Source organism: Pezoporus wallicus, unplaced genomic scaffold (assembly GCF_028554395.1).
Source record: "Pezoporus wallicus isolate ANWC-B61680 ecotype Strahan unplaced genomic scaffold, APGP_CSIRO_Pwel_v1 contig_5709, whole genome shotgun sequence".
Taxonomy (NCBI): domain Eukaryota; kingdom Metazoa; phylum Chordata; class Aves; order Psittaciformes; family Psittacidae; genus Pezoporus; species Pezoporus wallicus.
The window spans coordinates 989,793-1,010,195 of record NW_026635251.1 but is presented as its reverse complement, the minus strand read 5'-3'; the positions used below and the strand labels follow the sequence as shown (position 1 = coordinate 1,010,195).

Below are 20,403 nucleotides of genomic sequence, written 5' to 3'. Positions count from 1 at the left end.
CATGCCACCATCATTTAGACCCCCCCAACCTTCGGAGCTGAGAGGTGGGACTTCTGGAGCAGTGAGCACTTAGCGACAGCAGCTCTGCCAGAGGCAGTGGATTAGCTAACATGGCATACCCAGCCCCAGCGAACAGGCCTCCTGTTCGCTATCTGCCTGAGGAGATGTGATTTATCCAAACATCACAGCATCACCCAAGTCTTTTCTTCCATACACACATAGACATGTGGACTGTGAATTACACATTCTGGTCACCACCATTAGCAGTAAAAGACCAGCCAGTTAGCATGGGATCATATATGGCAGAAGTTACTAACAGGTCTTCACAAGGGCTTTTAATTAATAGAAATTTCAGGGTATACCCAGAAGACCAAGAAGCGTCCTTAGAAACAACCCAGTGCCTGCTGCTCATTTCAAAGGCAGAGCTGGCAGCATGCTGGCTGACCAGGGCAGCGGATCTCTCTGTCCTTTGCGTACAGAATAGCTATGCTGCCACTAATCAACTCTACTGGAACACTTAGCCTGCCAATAACTCAATTGGTGATGCCAAGCAGTAACTTCATCTGTCACTACAGACAGAAGCGAGTTCACTGGTTCATTTTTCAGAACTTCCCCAGCTCGTGAGGCACACCATGTAATTTAAATGAATTAATCATTCCTGCAAATGCTTACTACTATTCCTGTCACACACAGTCCCATGCTAATTAGCAGGTATTTTACTCTTAATGATAACGACTAGAATATGTAATTTGTAGTCCATGTGTTGATATTTGCAGCTCCCATTGATTGCAATGTGATGTGTAGGCACACCATGCTTCTGTATTTAGGCAGCCCAATAGAGGTCACCTAAACTTTACACTGAAGAGCCTAACTTCAGTTTCTGCTGGGGGGGAAAAGCCCATGCAGATGCTTTTCCTCCCAGCCATCTGGACGGGCATAGGACAGTTGTTGTTGGCCCTTCGTCAGTCTGTGGGATTGCGACCATTGGAAATGCAACAAATCCAAACTGATACAGCATCAGGTATCCAAGACAAGTATGTGAATATCTACAGAGAGTTTGCGTGCTGTGCTGAGGCATATATGATACAATTACAGGAACTCACCGCGCTTCTGTGAGAAATCCAGCTAGCTTGTACACTGCTGTCCACGTCCGTGATTATGCATGTAACTTCAAATTCTTCTCCTTCTTTGAGAAGCTCATGGCTTTTGGATAAGGCAATGACAGGAAGAGTTTTGTGAACTGGAAAACAATTTTGAAGTGTACTTTTCATTAGCTTCAGAGCTTCCAAGTTGGGGACAAGAAAAAACAGTCATTAACTTTTCAATAAAATTTCAGGCATTCGAGAAGCATCCAAATTTATCTAACATATTACACAGTTATTCCCTTACAACAAGCACACTTCTGCTTCAGCCCCCTTCAAATTACATTTAAAGTTAGATAACATGCAAGAGCACAGGAAGAAACTCAAATGATGTTGAACCATCAATAAGATGATCCATTCTATGACAGTGATTAAAACACTACACTCTAGAACTGAAAACATGGTGAGGATTAGCCACTGAAGAACCACAGGCTAGCATGAACTGCAACTTTGAATTAGAAAATACCACTGACACAAAGTACTGTCTGACAGGTCACTGAAAGCCCCTGATAGACAGCCAAGGACAGTACAACTCAAAGACTACAGCACACCCACCTCTGAAAGCACCACAACCCTCTGCTCATGGTGATGGTTCAAGGTGGCTGAAGCCAAGACTGTGGACAAGTTTGTCACCCAACAGTAGGTGACATGGGCTAGCTGTACCCCTGTTCTGCTACAGGGTGTCTTTTGTCAACAGTTAAGTATATCTGAGGACTATGTATCTCCTGTCTCCACAAAGCTCTTCAGCTTTTCTTCTGTTCCCTCTGCAATTTGTTTTTTCTGTTTCCTTCAACCTTTTCTTCAACTTTTTCTCATTTATGAGATTTATGAGACTCCAGTGAACTTCCCACTAGGGCTTTTATGCAGGAAGACTTACTCTCAAACTGTGAATGGAACTTATATCAGATAAGGTCTTTCAGACTCCTTCCTGCCTCTGACACAAGCTTTGTAGTTGTCTGAGGTAAATGACACAAAACTTAGGAAAATGCCACACTTTTCAGCCATTCATACTTTAACAATAATGTTTTCCTCATGCTGCTGTAAGCAGCTACAGAAGAGAACAAAGAAACATGTTTGCTCTCTTCAGATATAAAGGCTGACATGAAAATCTCCCCGGCATTCAGCAGTACCCAAGAGACAGGAGGAAGCTGGTGCAGAAGGCGTGCTGTGTTCTCTCCCACCAGAAACATCTATGAACAACAACAAAAAAGCCATTAAGTCCATAAAGCTCCGCATTGTTTTGAGAAAGGCTGGAAATAAACGCTCCCTGTGCTACTGTAGCAGGGCTGGTGTATGTCAGTATGCGTGCACAGCAACCTGTTTCATGGATGCTTCTTCTGTCCTTCTGTGCCAGAAGCCTGGGGGTCTGAGTGCCAGTTATGATTACAAAAACATCGCCCACCAAAGGGTCTCCAATGCATTTAGATCCTCACCCAAGGAGAAAGCGGGAGTTTTACCTGGTGAACTCAATGAGGACTGAACGCTGCAGCACACTAATTATGACACTGAGGATGGCAATGCTGTTCTGCTTTTGATGGCCTTCAGCAGATGCTTCCACTTACTTCATGCTTCCCCCCAAACAGAGAACACAGGCATATTGCCCAGGTTCCGCTAGCCACCAACAACCCACCACCAGTGGCTGGCTGGCAATGGATGCTAGGTCAGCACTTCCCATCTGAAGACACTGCTGTATTGAGCAGGTACAGATTTTATCCCACTAAAAAGTGAAATATTCCAATAGTAAAACTTGCACTTTCCTATTTCAGAGAAACATCAACAAATTTCTTTCTTTGGCCATCACTGGGAAAAAGAAAACCAAACAGCTGAAAGAAAACCTTGTTACGGAACAAACAAGAGAGACAGCAAGAACAGACTTGATTTCTGTCGTCAAAGGAGAATGGCTGAGATGGCTGTACTGATCATCCAACTTTTGCTCTTTTCTCATTAATTGAAATTTAGTATTCACTAGAATTCACTGCATCACAGTTCCCAAATCACCAGGGAACAAGTCTTCAATTTGCCACAGCAAACGCCACACTTGAGATGAACCCCACTGCCCATCCCCTGCCCCACTACTGAAGAGCAGAGCATCAAGCTGGCCGCATAGACCTAAGCCGGTCACACAGCCCCCACCATGGAGCAAACACCAATGAGTGTTTCATCACACACAGGGCATCTCCTCCTTCACCAGCATGAGGGGTGATGCTGGTGGTGGCCTGGCCTCAGCACAGAGCAGGCAGTGGGGGAAGCACACCAGCCCCAGCAGCCCCAGAAGCACCGCTGTGTCACCATCACTGATGCCTGGATGCCTCTGGAAGCACAAAGCCACCAACACAGCCCCTGCCCCTGCCCCTCTGCTTTCAGCAACAGAAACCCAATGGGACACCTCTGCTGCATGAACACAAGTGCCCTTGCAGCCAACAGAAACTCCCAGTGCACAACCTATGCGTGTGCACGGACAGGGAATGCTCCCTCCCCAGACCTCACTGCAGCCTTTGTCTCATGCACACGCCTTAGCGGGGACACGCTCTCAGCTGCACCCAGGGGTTACTTCATACAAAAGCCCCAGAGCTACGTGAAGACAACCTCATCTACTTGCCTCTGAGGAAATGCCGAGCCAGCCCGGCTTGATGAACCACTCCCTCCACTTCTCTCCTGGGTATTTATACAGTGGAATTATGACACTCAGGGTAACCCCAGGCTCCAAACTGCCCAGACAAAACCAGCCTGCAACGCCCTACACAGCTGGGCGCTGGGCTTCTACCTCCCAACACACTCAACCAGCCAACCCTAGGGCACAAGGGTGTGTGAAGGTCAGAGGCAGGCATCAGCAACAGGTTTGCAGAGCATATTGCAAGTGTTGTGTATCACAGCTCAGCCAGAACTCACTCCTCATCATGCTCTGGACACATGGTTGCTGTTGTGACCATCCTCACAAAGATGGAGACAAACAAGGGCCCTCTGCTCCCCCAAGCTCTGCTTCTTCACTGAATCCTTCCTCTTCAGTGCCATCAGTTCCTTTTGCTGTCACTTGTGGGCAACAGACATGAGAGTCAGGCCTGTGATTCAGACCCAAATCTCCACTTTGCATGCAGAAACCTGTCCAAACTTGAGGGTTTGTGCTCAAAACAACAGCATAATCCAAATTACTTAGAATGGTGAAAAAAAACACCTGGAAATCACTAGGAACAGAAAATAAACATGATCATGGCCAGAGCTGCTTAGCACAGCTACAAGTCAAGTGTCCTACAATCAATCTGTACCCCAACACAACTGCTCAGAACAAGCTTTCTAAGCCCCCATCTTCCTTTGGACAGCCTGTAGCAGCCACAGGAACGAGAGTAATCCCCTGGTGCGCAAGCATCTCTGGTTTTGAGTAGGAGAAGACTCCAAAAGCCCCCAGAGGAGACCACCACCTCCATCCTCCCCATGAAAAGGTTAGGACAAAGGTGAGGTTTCACAGCACTTCCCATCAGCTCCTGGAAAGTGAAGGGTAAAATCAGGTGCTCTACAAGAAGGCAACATTTTGGTGTTACCTGGCCTCACGTTCAGAAAAATGTGCTCGGATATTTTCTCAACTCCGTTGTGCTTAGCCAAGCACTGGTAGCAGCCCTTAAACGACCTCTGCACATTCTTTATAATGATGCCTTCCTGGGGATTGGGAATGAACGTCATATTTTTGGGGAGACGTCTGCCATCGCATTTTCTCAGCGTGAAATTTGAAACATCTGGATCTGTTAGTGGGCACACTAGCAGGATGTCACTGTCTTCTTTCCCATAGATGAGAGAATCAACAAGGAAGAGCACATTTGGATCTGTGAACAAACACAAAACCTGTCAGAGCAGCTGACATTGCATAGGGAACTTCTGATGACCCTAACTCTGCAGTTGGGCACCTACATCAAAGAAAGTTTTATGTTCAGCCAGTAAAAACAACTATTACCCAATTCATGTTTACCAAGAGACATTAAATTTTGTCCTAGGAGAGCAGCACAACAGGAAATGTGCAGTAGCATTCAATACCAGACACACGAAGGACTCATGTTCACTAAAAATAATCTTACTGCTTTTTTATTCGGAGATGGGAGATATCTTTTTTTGCCTTGTTTAGCTCCAAAACCTCCACCCTCCACCTCCAATAACAGTAAACAGATTTTCACAGACCATTAAAAGTAATTTGCTTTTAGCTAGCAGCCGGGCTGTAAGGTTTCATGCCCACAGGAGGATCTTGAAGAAATTTACGAGCAAATGGAAGTTGAAAAGCACCTAAATTATGGTTTTCACTTCTGTAAAATACACAATCTAAATGAACACACATTGCTACCAGAGGAAGCACCAAAGAACTTCTCTCTCTTTCTCCCCTCCCTGAAAGCAGGGGTTATTTTTAGCCTCCTTAATAACAATATATTAAAAAAGGCATACAAACAGCATATCTGATTGAAAAATCATCACGTAATCTTCACAGGGTAACTTTCCTAAAACACTTCATGTCAGCCAACCCCAGCACACAAATATACAGTGCTTTAAATACTTTCACAACTAAAGTTAAAGCCCAATATAGGTGACGACTTTGAAATGCTAAGAACCTGGCCAAAAATAAAGGATGGTGTGGCGACAAACACTCTGTAAAAGCTTATTTCAGCTCCCATCTGCCCTCCCTATGGAGTAGCATGAATTAGAAATGTAGAAACAGGGGGAGAAGTTTTGTTTCTTTTTTTGCGAACTTGCTTAATGCAGCTTGAATGATTAGAGGTCAACAAACCATGACTTAACAAGAAAGACTGAGAGAATCTGGTAAAGAAGATGGACAACGCTCATTTGGTTTAAGGCAAGTACTGGTCTGAAAATAAAGCACGGGACATTTGCACAAGTAATTAGGAAATACTAACTTAAAGGGTGCTCATCGCTAAACAGGGAAGTTATTGGCTAGTTTCTAGCTTAGAGTGAGGGTGTAGTTTTAACTTCACTTGATACTGGCACCCAAGATACCCCCACAAACGGAAAGCTTTAAAGCAACAGTCTAGAACTAGAGGATGGAGACTACTAATAAATGAAGTAAGTAGATGAAATAAATGAAATAGTAAAAATATAGAAATAATAAGTGAAAAAGTAAAGCGTGTTTGAACAGAACCAAAGTGTGACATTATGCACACAGAGATACTTACAGAAATGCCATGAACAGCTGTCACTCTTGGGTAGAGAGAGAATGGACTAGAGAAATTCCTAAATCTCTATCCCTGCTGATAGAGACTAAGCTAATTGGTTTCCTCTCAGTCCACTTTTTCTCCAGTATGGACAGAGACAAGATATCTTCACTATGAAGAAAGTATGGCTCCCCAAGGGAAAAAAAGACCAGAGATCAAGATCAAAATAAAGAGATCTTTCTTGTATATTTAGATGTCTGAACTAGCTTGATCTTCGCTAAACTTGCTCAGATAGGGACACAAACTGCTTCTATAGATACAACACCAACACTTTGTGCCAAAGAGGAATATACCTATAGTCTGTCTATACTGTGTCATCCTTGGTCACAAAGCATGGAAAGTATGTTCTTAGTAATTCATATGGATGTAGAAGATGAACAGCTGGCACCATTTTATGTGCCACTTGGGACTATCAGGATCAAGGTTCTTGGTCCTGTTCTCCATGCCCAGCTTTACAAGCAGAAAGCATATGGGGTACTTGTGGCAACATCACAAGCAACTGAGCTCATGGTAGCATCTTCAAGAAGATGTAAGGCATCATTAAGACAAAGCCAGTTGCAGAATAATGGCCAACCTCACAAACATACTTCATTGACTTTCAGGAACTTGGCAAAGTGAAGGTTGCACATTTTTTTCACACAATTAAGACAAAAAATTAACAACATGTTGCATGAGGGCCACACAACTTCTCTGATAGTTTGGTAATCATGCTCAGTGGGAGGGTTGCCTGTTATCCTGAGGTGAAGGAGTCATGTTGTGGAAGGCACTAACAAATCTATGATCACAGCTGCCCGGGATAATTACCATGACCTTCAGGAAAACAGTCATAGTAGATAACGTCAACAATGTTTGTCACACGTAGGTAAAACACATGCCAGATTTTCTTTAGCCATAGTCTCAGGGAAACACAGAAGGTCAAGAAAACTCATCCATAGAAGCCGTCTGGCTATTAAGACAACTCAGGAGCAGTTAAAGGAGCATTCTTTAAACTGTGTGGTTACTAACTCAGATATCTTCCCTTGGGAAAATACTCTTCACTTTGCCGTGCTGGTATTTCCCTGTCTTGGAGAACAATCTTGCAGTTAAGTCTCAAAGGATTGGCAGGGCTCAGAGGAGGAGGCTCTTTGAGACAACCCCTGTTGGACAAGGAATGATTTCTGCAAAAAAGGTGGATGTTGTAGGACTTTTTTCCATCAACAGAGAAGAAAGATCACCAGAGCTATGTGAAGAAGCAGGAAAATAACTGTCTTCCTTGGAAAGGAAAAGAGAATGCCAGGATTGGTACACTGTCAGCTTGAGGGCAGCTGATGAAGCCACGTATCAGGAGCCAACAAAAGATGAGAAGAAAAAACAGAGTAATAAAGGATTGCAAAAATGTGTCAGAGCAGGGGTGCTCTTCCCAAGTTGGACACTTCTGATCAGTCACAAGGTAGATCAGAAGCTGGAGGTGGAGGAATCATTGCTGGCTTAAGCCCTGAAAATGCAGCCTCAAAAAGCCAAATACTTTAGCTACATGTCTCAATAAATCAAGTGCTTGGGGCCAAACCTTACATGACTTACTGCTTGCTTCCTCACAGTACAATTGACTCATACAACTGATTCAGGTCACTTGGCTAGCTTCTAGAAAGACAGCTCAGGTATATTTCACCACAAGCAACAGGGATGTAAAGAGAAACTCATCCAGAACATTGCTCTCATGACAAAGCCATTACAAGCAAAGCTGGGAGTGAGTTTTCTTTCTAATGACAGGGAAGATGATTTCTTGTATCAGACTCTGTTCTCCCTTTGTTCATCAAATACATTCCCTCCTCCAGCATTTACTGTCCTATTATATTGAGAGTGGGAAAGAGAGGGAAGGCAAAAATAATGCCTTAATTGATATTTACCTTTAACAAAAACATAAAAGGAGTTGACGATACTCCCTTTGCTTTTGCATGTGTATCTCCCCGTGTCTCTGACTGTTGCATTTTTGGTGTACCACTCTTTCTCATTGGAACTCCTTGCTTTTGCAGATGGGTCCGAGTTCTGGAAATTCCAAGTCACAGGTCCATTCTCGTTGCACCTCAACCTTAATTCCTCCCCTTTATTAACAACCAATGAAGCTTCTTCATGGGGCAGTGAACCACCTGGTGGAAAAAAAAAAGCACAAAATACAATGCCTGTCAATACAACACTCCCCTTTTTTCTGCAGCAACCTGTTATTTATAGTTGTATATGTGCAGTTAACATTTTGGGAGTTATTTCTTTAAAATACCAAGCTGCAGTGGCACTGTGCAATTCTACTGACACCTTTTGGCTTTTAAGACTTTCGGTACACAGAGCAAGTAACCACTGCAGATAGAAACTGGCCTTTAAAAACCCATTTGAAACTCGTTTCAGATGCACCCGTTTCTGCAATGGTTTGGCTTTTGAATGGGAACAGACCCAAGCTATTTAAAAATTAAATTCAAGAACATATGAGCCTGATTCTACATGGCAGCACTTTTAATCATTCTTTGTCATTTGCTCAATATGTTGCCAAGAACTAAAGTTTTTTTACTTAACAGTTACCTTTTTTTAACTGCTCTCTCATGTATTCAGAAACTTCACTCAGACTCTTAGATTAGAAGTGTCCAGTTTAATGAAGACATCTGTACATTCTTTCCATGCTTCCTTAGTTTTTTAGTTGAAGTGCTAGCTCATCATTTCTTACCTCCCAAACATTTCATGCAAAATATTCTTCAAGCTTCCATCCAACTCTATCAAATTAGTTTTACCAACTCACCAATCTCCCAGTCACCAATGCTTCTCTAAATGACCTCTTAGCTTCTTTTTCACTGAACACACCACAACACAACTTCTAAAAAATTCTCAGAGAATAAAGCTGTATAAAATTAGCAGCTTCAAGTCACAATTCCCAATTTATAGCCCATACTTGGAGAAAAAAGCACGTTCAGACTTCTCTGGCTCGACAGTTAAGGTAACTCAAACAGGGGCGTTGCTGAGTTAGCATTCTTAGTGAACCTACAAAATGGAGCTCATAGCTGAAAATGCAGATTAAATTCTTACTACTACGGAACTACTTGAACACCAGAAGAACATACACAAATCCTGAGGTTGTCTAGCAGGAACAAACCCTTTGCTTTTCAGAGTAGCTCTTTAGTCCTTAGCTTTAGTAATCCTTAGCTTACAATAACAGTGCTGTAAGCTACCGTGCCTCTCATGTGAAGCATAGTTGTACAAGACTGTACAACAGCCATATGCAGTAGTAGAGTCATGCCACTGAAAATACTACTTGCATTCAAAACTACACTGTGTCTCCGTGCAGAGACTGAATTTCTCTACCCACGCAGATAACAACAGACGTTCAAGCAAAACAATCGGATAATTAGTTGGGATGAGGTTATGTACTCCAGACTTAATTCATTCATCACACAGCTTTAGTTGTTCTTAAGACATATACTGGATTAAGACCAGGTCAGGTAACTGCTCCTCTTCCTGACAAATCCACCACACAGCAGGAAGCAATGGACAGCCAGACCACCTGCAGAGTCCAATCACTTGGTTTGTGTTCTGGGTTTTGGAGGGAACCCTTGCTCTCTCCCCATGTCCCTGGGAAGAAGATTTATTTATCAGTGCTAACCACACAGGCAATCATTTTTCTAGCACTACCAGAAATTTTTCACATGAGATCCACTAACCCTGCATATACGCTTCCATTACTGAACGCCTAAACAACCACCCTAGAAATAATAATTGCCAGAAAAGGGCCAGAAAATCCCCACTTTTAATTTCAAATCTGTTACCTCAAAGTGCAAGTGTGAACCTGAGCTGTGACACAGCAGCTCAAACAAGGAAAATTAAAGTCCTAGGTCTCAGGAGCACAGGTCCCAGCCAGCAGCGGCTCAGCAGACAGAAGAGCTGGAAAAACCCTTTGCCCTGGACACACAAGTGCCAGGTTAGAGGGAAGGAGACCTCTGATTTGCAAATCCCTCTGATCAGAGCCAGCCACTTTTGGCACATGAGAAGAGAAAGATGTCTGAGGTGGTCTCTTAGGAATGTTTTTGGCAGACTTCTCTGCTGCTCCCACAGACCATAGGGTACTTCAGTGACACATTACATGAGTGGCATAATACAGCAAGAGTGCAATGTGGTATACCCACCCTGGCACTCAGTCCTCAGATGAGTCACGGAAGGCTGCAAAACGAGAAGGTAAGGACATCTTTCTCTGGCAGAAAGGTATCAGCCTGTGCCCTGCCAGGGGGTGCATGTGAAGCCAGGCTGGGAAGGACCATGAAGCCCACTTTGTGCCACCACCAAGGAGCATGGCACCGGGTAGGTCACAAAGCCCCCACCATGGAGCAAACACCAATGAGTGTTTCATCACACACAGGTCATCCCCTCCTTCACCAGCATGAGGGGTGATGCTGGTGGTGGCCTGGCCTCAGCACAGAGCAGGCAGTGGGGGAAGCACACCAGTCCCAGCAGCCCCAGAAGCACCGCTGTGTCACCATCACTGATGCCTGGATGCCTCTGGAAGCACAAAGCCACCAACACAGCCCCTGCCCCTGCCCCTCTGCTTTCAGCAACAGAAACCCAATGGGACACCTCTGCTGCATGAACACAAGTGCCCTTGCAGCCAACAGAAACTCCCGGTGCACAACCTATGCGTGTGCACGGACAGGGAATGCTCCCTCCCCAGACCTCACTGCAGCCTTTGTCTCATGCACACGCCTTAGCAGGGACACGCTCCCAGCTGCACCCAGGGGTTACTTCATACAAAAGCCCCAGAGCTACGTGAAGACAACCTCATTTACTTGCCTCTGAGGAAATGCCGAGCCAGCCCGGCTTGATGAACCACTCCCTCCACTTCTCTCCTGGGTATTTATACAGTGGAATTATGACACTCGGGGTAACCCCAGGCTCCAAACTGCCCAGACAAAACCAGCCTGCAACGCCCTACACAGCTGGGCGCTGGGCTTCTACCTCCCAACACACTCAACCAGCCAACCCTAGGGCACAAGGGTGTGTGAAGATCAGAGGCAGGCATCAGCAACAGGTTTGCAGAGGAAATGGGCACATTAGAGGTGCAGAGGGTAGATTAAGGTCATGCCTGACCCACGAAATGAGTGTGGATCTATCAAACCACCCACAGCACTTCAATGATGTGCTGTGCACTTTGCACATCACTTGTGCATGTGCTGACAGGTGCTGCAGCAACAAACCCTTCCCCTTCTGAAGGCTGTCTCTTTAGTCCTACAAATAACCATCACCCGTTTCCCTCTTATTCAGAGCATAGTATTGCACAGTTGGACTGGATGTACAATAGCGACACCTGAGCTAGGGAAGAGGATATTTCTCAAAAGCCAGTACCACTTGTGCTCAAAAACATACCATGTCTCCATCCAGAGGCTGAATTTCCCTACCCACACAGATAACAACAGACGTTCAAGCAAAACAATCGGATAATTAGTTGGGATGAGGTTATGTACTCCAGACTTAATTCATTCATCACACAGCTTTAGTTGTTCTTAAGACATATACTGGATTAAGACCAGGTCAGGTAACTGCTCCTCTTCCTGACAAATCCACCACACAGCAGGAAGCAATGGACAGCCAGACCACCTGCAGAGTCCTATTACTTGGTTTGTGTTCCGGGTTTTGGAGGGAACCCTTGTTTTCTCCCCATGTCCCTGGGAAAAAAGATTTATTTATCAGTGCTAAACCAAACAGGCAGTCCACCAGCACCTGTTTCTTCCAGTGTCACTGGATATTTTCCACACGAGGTCCACTAATCCTCTACACAAACTCATGTGACTGAACATATAAACAAGCATCCCTGAAGTAATAATGGCTGGAGAGATTAAGAAAAACATGATTTAACATTTTTGCAATGTCTGTGACTTTCACCTACTCTTTCCGCTAGCCCTCATCCTGTGCATTAGGGTTAGGGTTAGGAGTACAAAATTTTGCACCACTTACTATCCACACTATCTAGTTGTTAGAAAGCCTTTAAAGGTGGTAAACAACACAGCAGACCATAACTCCATCCAGAGGCACACAGTACTGAGGAAAAGAAAGGCAAAGGGAACAAGCACACTGGCACTCCACAACAGGAGTCACAATACTCCGGTTGAAGCCATACTCAGATTCCAAGACAATCTTGCTATGGTTCCTTTTATGCAGCCTACATATTCTTAGCAAAACAATTTACAAACTGAACTGATGCCTTGTGCAAAGTGTTCCACCATGTAAAAGGGTTGGTTGGTTGGGGTTTTTTTGTTGCCCTCTGAAAAATAATGTACCTTCAAGAAAGTACGGCAGTGTAAGGACAACAGGTTGTAAAAGCAAAGTCTATCAGATGTGGTTGGTATTGTGCACCTGAATATCGCCTGCCTTTTAAAAAGAACAATTAAAATGGTGCCTAGAAAGATGGGAATGACTTTGTATTTCACTTTTGAAGGAACAATCAAGTAACAGAAATCTGACAGTTTAACCAGCAACTTGTAATCCAGTGCACTAATCCCCAAAGCAGATGTCTATCTGCTATCTCTTGATCTTTCCTCAGACAGCTAATGCCTCGCATCCGAGGCTGCTTCAAGCCTAAGGCATGACGGGGCTCTCCCAGGCCCACTGTTGCTCCTGCGCACTCCAGGAACATCAATCATCAGCACAAAACCATGACCATGACACTAACACTAATAATGTGGAATGAGTTGTGTTGGCAGGGTATATGCCAGGGATCGTAAGAGACCCTCAAGTGCCAAGCCCCACAGCATATAACATCTGCTGTCTCCTCCCAGGCCTCCATGTTCACCCCAGGCAGGACCACAACTTTACCAGTCACAAGTGGGATTGCAAACTCTTTGAGCTGCAGGATGGAGGACCCCATCATTACACCTCCACTGAAGGTTTCCAGGTGTGGGTATGGATCCTTACTCTGTTATCTGAACCATACCTAGGCATGCACCCACCCTCTCTTTATACCTTGGAAAAGGAGGTGGACCTCAGTGAAGGCCACCCCACTACAGGTACCACACAAGAAAAGGGGAAGAGAGGAAAACCATCCTCTGCCACTGTGGCTCCTGCAGGCTAGTGGGAGCAGATGATCCCACTGTTGGTCACATGCTGTGGATCCCCCTGCCAAACAGTCAACACTCCCCATACACTGCATAGCCAGAGTACCACACTGGGATTCTGATGACCCTCTCGAGTTGACCTCTAGGGCAACTAGCAGGTAGTTATATGCTAACAAAGTATGTGGATAATGCCAAATATTTTATAATTAAAAATATTAAAAAAAAAACCTCCAACAAGCAAATTAACAACAACAAAAAAAAACCATTCAGAGTTGGACAGCCCAAGATGCATTTTGGATGTTCAAAATTTGTCCCACAGCTGAAAAGAGTCACTTCCACTATCCTAGCTTCCCCCTGTAAGATAACAAATCTGACTTAAAAACTACAATGCTGGGATCACTTGTGAACAAGGCTGGGTAACTGAAAAAAAAGAAAGCAGCAGCAGAATGTATGACTATATTACAAGCAGCTTCCTAAGCCCTAAAAATGAAGGGAGATGGAGGAAAGAGGGGGAGTACAGCAGTTGTGACTTCTGCATGCAGCAGGAACATCTGGAAAACCAGGCTGGAGGAATAAGAAAATGAAATAGCTCTAGATAATACCGATAGGAAATGCAGGGATATGATTAAGGACAGCAGAATGTTCCTGTAACAATTAAGGGATGTGCAAACAAAAAAAGCTTTGGCTAAGGAGTACACTGTCCTGGGAAAAAATACAGTTTATGCTGGACCTTTTCAGCCTCAGCCACAACACTGCTGTAGCACGGAAAAGCACATCAGGTGCAAGTCCACATCATGCTCACAAGCAACTGGAAACCATCTCCAGCTGCCAAGCAAACAAAGGAAAAATGGAATAAGATGAAGAGTCAAGCTCTGTGGATATAATTCCCAAGCCCGCCACAGACTTCCTGCACAACCTTAGGCCAACAGGTTAGTCCCTCTGTGGTCTCTTCCTCTTTCAACTCTTATCTAAACATTAAAAGGAACAAGAAGTTTGTGGCAGCTCTGAAACACAACAGATTGCTTTCAGAGAAAAAAAAAAACAAAACAAAACGCAAAACCCATGTGCCTTATCCCACACTCTTCTACATTAAACTTATCTCAAACACGGCCCAGGACAGAGGCACAGCACAGCTTCACAGTACAGCCACAACCTGCTCATATCCAGCACTAGCCTTTCTGCCAAGCCCAAGGGACTGTCAGCCGCCTAACAGCAGGTTCATCGCTACCCAGCAAGAGCAATAACTCTCCCGGGCTCTCCCAGGGCTGGAACACACTGTAAGGGCATGACAGGCTCTTCTCATCTTCTGCCTCATCCCACTGTGGTTGTCCATAACCTTCATAGTCATCAGCAGTCCCTGTGTAAGCTGCACAAACTGCACAATGAAAACAGCGACCTGACTGTGACCTGATCCTGACCATTATTTCTAAACCAGTTAACGCTTTTCTGTGACAAATGTATTAAGAAGCTAAACTACAACGGACAAAATGCCCATGACTTTCATATATGATTGTGGTGACTAGATACAATTAGACTGCTTTCCTTTCAGAGCCTATTCATTCTGGGCACTGGGATCATTTCAAGGGCTATCACGCAAACCTCACTCACCGCATTTTTCAGTTTCTCATCTACAACAACATGAGAGTGCATAAACAGGAGATATGCTTTATCAGTTAAAGTAGTGGCACTGCTGCAGATGCAATGGTCTGGGGATATCAGCAAGACACTGCTTGCAGGGAGGTAATATCCTCTTTCAGCATACCCAGTGCTGCTGGAAAAATGAACGTGTTTTCAGACACACAAATCTCCCGCAGGTCTGAAAGAAAAGCAGAAGCAAAACCGTCTCTTTTACACAAGTGCTGAAGTCCTAGCCAGAAGCCTGCCAGGTCTTCTTTGCAGTATTAGTTGGTCTAATTGAAGGGCATTGCCCTTCCAACTCTGTAACTTACTTGTTAAATGCACTATGACACTTGACATACGCTACGATGGAGATACATTTAAGACCTTTTCAATTATAGTTTCTCTGTCCTGACATTTCATGCCCCAAGGAAACATATAAAGTGTCAAACTTTCACGTTAATCACACTGAAATTACTTTCATTTACTCTTATGGATAAAATCTCCCAGATTTTTCACAGGAAAGATGCTATCACATACTTACTTGTTTTGTTCCACTTCACTGAACAGACACTCTCCCTTACATTAGATGAAAAGTTTTGCAATAGCAAATGCCAATTTTAAATGATTTGATGTGAAAGCTACATCAGATCCCATTTCAGCTAGGCTGCAGGGGATAAGAAGGCTTGCAGTATAGACTCTTCCTTCACAAAAGAAACTATCCATTCCAACACCCATGCTAGTGTCTTCCTCAAGGAAACAGACCAAAAAAGACCAAAGACGTGATTGTCCGTGCAGCACCATGGAATTTTGTCATACATAAATGCCACAAATCCTTGCTGAGAGAGCTCCTTTGCCCTAACTTCATCTTGGAGACTGAAAAGTAACTTAACTGTCATTGGGCATGGATTACAGGGTCCAGACTGATTAGGCTTCCCTGCAGAACTAAGTGGTTTATTTCTAATCCATCTAACAGAGTCAGTGCTATCTGCTGACCAACAAACTCTTTGCACGTCTTGTGTTTCCCAAGCAGAAATGCAGAGCTCCTGTGCTTGTGCTTGATCGGACGTTTTGGATCCTCAAAGGCTGTATGTTACTAAGAGGGAGGAGGATTCATGAGGACTTTGACATTTACCCAGCTGCATGAGGGCAACCACTGTTTTCTCACCCAGCCTTCCCCCAACTTAAGTAGACCCTTCATCCTGAATGGGAAGGGGGCAGAGGAAGGGCACTGTGAAGGGCAAGAGGCAGGAGCACACCAGCCCAGCACTCAAAGGAACAGCAAAGCCTACCCCATCTGCAGGCAGCGTGAAGGAGAAACCAGCATCTCACAGCACAAAGAGCAAGTGTGGAGTCAGCCAGCCAATTCCCATCCATGGCTAACACAAGAGAGGAAGTGGAAGGAGGCTGAAACAAAGGTTGTCTTTATTATCTGTGGAGGCACAAGTATGGGGAACCACAGAGGGAGCTGGGCTGTGGCTGAGACACCCCTCTTTGCAGTGACACCCCTTGTGAAGCTTTCAGCCCCATGGTTTGGGATTGCTCCGTGTGGACCTGTATCACCGAACACTCATGCCCTGCAAGGGCACTCCAGAGGACAAGTAAAAGGCACTTCTTGCTTACCCCTTGCAGGGAAAACAGATCAGGTGTCTGAGGAGACAGCCAACTACACCTAAAGAATGGTTATGCACCCCTCTGAACAAGATGTGGTTAATCAGAAACAGCCAGCATCAGAGGCAGGTGGTAAGAAGACAAATCCAGCCAGCTTCCAGCCCCCACACATCCCACTCTTCAAGACAGACATTCGCAGGATCTTCAGGCAGGACAAGCATGAGGACCTGGGCTGATCCCCTGCCTGTGGGTGGAAGCCAGCAGATCCTCCTGCAGAGGGTCTGATCACAGCAATTAGCAATGCAGATCATCATACTTCCTTATTTCGGAAACAGGCTTAGCAGAGCAGATTCTGCTCCTGACTTCCAAAGCAAACATGTGAGAGCTGCCCTACACATGCCAGTGCAACCCTCCCTCAAGGCAGGGGGCTAGAGGAAGTAACTGCACCTTCCAGAGACAGACTCTCCCTCTTCCCCCAGACACTCTGTTTTCCCTTGCTGGGGCAAGGAAACTCCAGACATGCAAAGCCAAGCAGCTTGCCCTTTCTGACTGGCATGCCTCGCTCTGCAGCTAATAGAGGCATTTGTCAAAGGCTGACATGTAACAGTATAATTCAAGTTTAGCACACATACCAAATGGCCACAGCACGATCAAACATCATGCTTCTTTCCATGGCTGGGTACGGTACCTTTTTGAGTCCTCTTTTTCTGGGAAATCCCAGCTTTGGTGCTTTTTCTCTTGCTCTGGAATTTCATTTTTGAAGGAGCATTCTGTGGACCTTCAAGTCACTTACCTTGAAACAGTATGAGATACAACCTGTTCTAGGTGATTAATTCATTTTATTACAGCATGTTGGCACAGTATGGTCTCTTACACCCAAACTTCCCACCAAAGAAGGAATCTACAAGCAATGTGCTAATGAACAAAACCAAACCCAAAGCATGACAGACCTATCAGGTTTTTTTTAAACTTAGAATGGCCTAAGCTTAAAACAACTACCTGCTAACTCTTATTAAAAAGAAGAAAATACAAAGGACAGATAAATACATATGTACGTACACACACAAATAGGATTTGCATAAAGATTGAAATGGTTTGCCACAACACTTGTCAGCACTGAGATTTATACACTTACACTGATCCTTACTCCTACTGAATTATTGCCTTCTTCCCTCTAATTTCTGAAATTACTTATTAACCAGCTGTTCTCACAGTTAGTTTTATCAGCTCCTAGACACATAAATAAACAAATTATAAAGTAAGTATAGAGAATGATTAGCAGGAATGAAAAAGCACATTAATGCACAGTGTATTCAAATTCAGCTGTCATGCATCCAGTCTATTACTTTAATGGCTTTTTCTTCTCACTTCTCTCTGCTGACATTTACATTAAAGGTGCAGTATCTTTCAACTTCCATTTTGAACGAATTTTCCTTGTGATGAGCAACATGGGCTTGAAAGTGTGTTTCCTGAAATGCAGTGAAAAGGTAGTTTTAATGAAGAGAAATGAGAAAACTGGAGAACAGTGAATCGTTTTGCAATCTCAATTAATGCCTGTTTGGAAAAGGCTCAACTGAGAAAGGAGATGTAAGACTTTTGGCAATGCAAATTCTAATTATTTCAAGTCTTGGCAGTAATTTTATCAAATAGTAGCAATTTCATTAAAAGGTGCACTGGTAATCATCTACATAAGGTCTCCAGAGGGGAAAATATACTGATAATTGCATAATTATGTTATCATTGCTCTTATGATGGACCACATTAAATACCACAAAAGAAGCACTGTTTTCCACTTTCTCCAGATATTTAGTTCAATATATTTTTCCTAGAAGATTACAGCAATAAACAAGATTTTCAGATTAATAAATACATTCACCAAATTTTGCAGGAAAGGCACAGCTATCTTTTATGTCCGTATTACTTTGTATTCTCTTTTCCTCCACTGGAAGAACTGACAGATTCTTGAGAAAAACGCTGGGTTTAGTAAAAAGATAGCTAAAGCATTTCTATAGCTCTGTTACTGAAATACAACTCACTGCATCACATGTCATGCATCCACATGGCACACGGATCCATTTAAGAAGCAGCTTTGGGAGTATTTCCATATTTGTCCATATAATTAACCCATCTATTCAGCGATTTTCAACAAACCTAGAGTAAGTCAGAATTCCCTTGTCTAACTAGCTCACAAACTTTGCTACAAAGATGTTGGTAAAAAATTGTTGTAAAGGCCTGGCTTTACAGACAATACCAAGTCTAATAAACATATTTTTAATGGGGGTGGGGGGCAGCATATACTTATCTTTGCACATGCCCTCTGAAACTGTGACTAGGACAACTTCTGGAGAATTCACCAGCATGTTCTTCAGAACCTCCTTGGGTGAACAAATCTTACCTTAGGTAATCACACTAACACCTAGCAAGATCTGTCACTGGTGTTGTCTTGTAAGTGCCTTAAATACAGAGATTTTGATCTATTTTTAAGAATGCAGTTTCATTTCCTCAGTCTTCTCGCAAGGAGATACATAATTCAGCCATTGTACTTAATCTCCAGCATTAGCAGAAGTCACACTTGTGTATTTTGCTGGAAAATTGTACTTCATTTTTTATTAATAAACCCTGTCACAAATTGCATATACATGGCATATATACAGGTAGCTGCTTATTGAAAAAGTGGTCCTCCTTCCTACCACTGAAGAGATACACAAGAGGGCATGGTGCTGTGAGCACAGCTTGCGTACCTGCCTAAGCAGGGAATGAATGCCATTTCAGCATCCCTTCTGATAGTATCTAGTTTACGTATGGAGATCAGACATAGAGGGTTCTCTTCTGCTCGTTTTATTTGACCCCTTTTATTGTGCTGCACACCTCAAATCAAAGGTATGATGATAATTAGCATTACTGCAGAGTCAGCAATTTTATGTATAATACCTGGAAGTCAGACATGCTATGAAATAGGAAACTTCAACAGCTTGTGTTACAATAAACACTACTGGGAGGAAGCTTTTATTTTGTTGAAGATCACATAATTTCTTTTCAAAGTTAAAAAAGTTATGCTCATTCACTCATAGAAAGCACTTCTATGACATAAAACAGCAAACAAAGCAGCAGTAAAAGTAAAGAATCAGGCAGTCACTGAGTCGTGGAAAATGAATGCCTCAGTACCAGGTCTTAGTGCAGAAGAGCATCTAAAGCATATGAACAGAACCAATTCAGGTAAAAATACCCTATTAAACTGCATATTTAATATTACATTAAAAGTACTAATGTAGCATTTCTATAATGCACATTTTATTTTTAAAAAGTAAAAATATTCAACAGTGATTGTGAAAATATAATTATGTAAATTTAAACTTACAACTCCACTAATCATTAAAAAAAATTAAAAGCAAAAAAAGTTATTCAAGCCATACATTTGCTGCCAACACTTTAAAGATAATCAAACTAATGAATTCATGGAAGTCAGTCACTGAGCACCTCTAGGCAGGTTGTGCTGCAGCAATAAACCAGCCTTTGGTATCTGGCATTTCCTAGCAGGTGCAGAGAAAGCTATTTCTTTATTTCAGTTCATTCAATACAACTCAATTAAGCAACCAGTCCATTCAAAGAGGAGCTACTGATCATGAGTTGAAAAAAAAAAAGGAATGTTTTCTTTCCGTTGCCATTCTAAGAATAAAAAGAGGATGAGATGAACTAGCTCTAAAATTTTCAGAGCACAGTGATTAGAAACCACCAGTTTTGACTACAGATAGGCCTTTCAGTCATTAATTC

At 43.4% G+C, this 20,403-nt stretch overlaps 1 protein-coding gene across 2 annotated transcripts in view; it reads right to left on the bottom strand.

Moving 5' to 3' along the window:
• KIT (KIT proto-oncogene, receptor tyrosine kinase) overlaps positions 1-20,403 on the bottom strand; it is a 55,958-nt gene that overhangs the window by 28,927 nt on the left and 6,628 nt on the right. For both annotated transcript variants that reach the window (XM_057413994.1, XM_057414002.1), the window contains exons 2-4: positions 8,233-8,472; positions 4,679-4,957; positions 1,104-1,240 (exon numbers count right to left, since the gene is read on the bottom strand). In XM_057413994.1, coding sequence (XP_057269977.1) covers positions 1,104-1,240; positions 4,679-4,957; positions 8,233-8,472 — 656 coding nt within the window. The remainder of the gene's footprint in view (positions 1-1,103; positions 1,241-4,678; positions 4,958-8,232; positions 8,473-20,403) is intronic.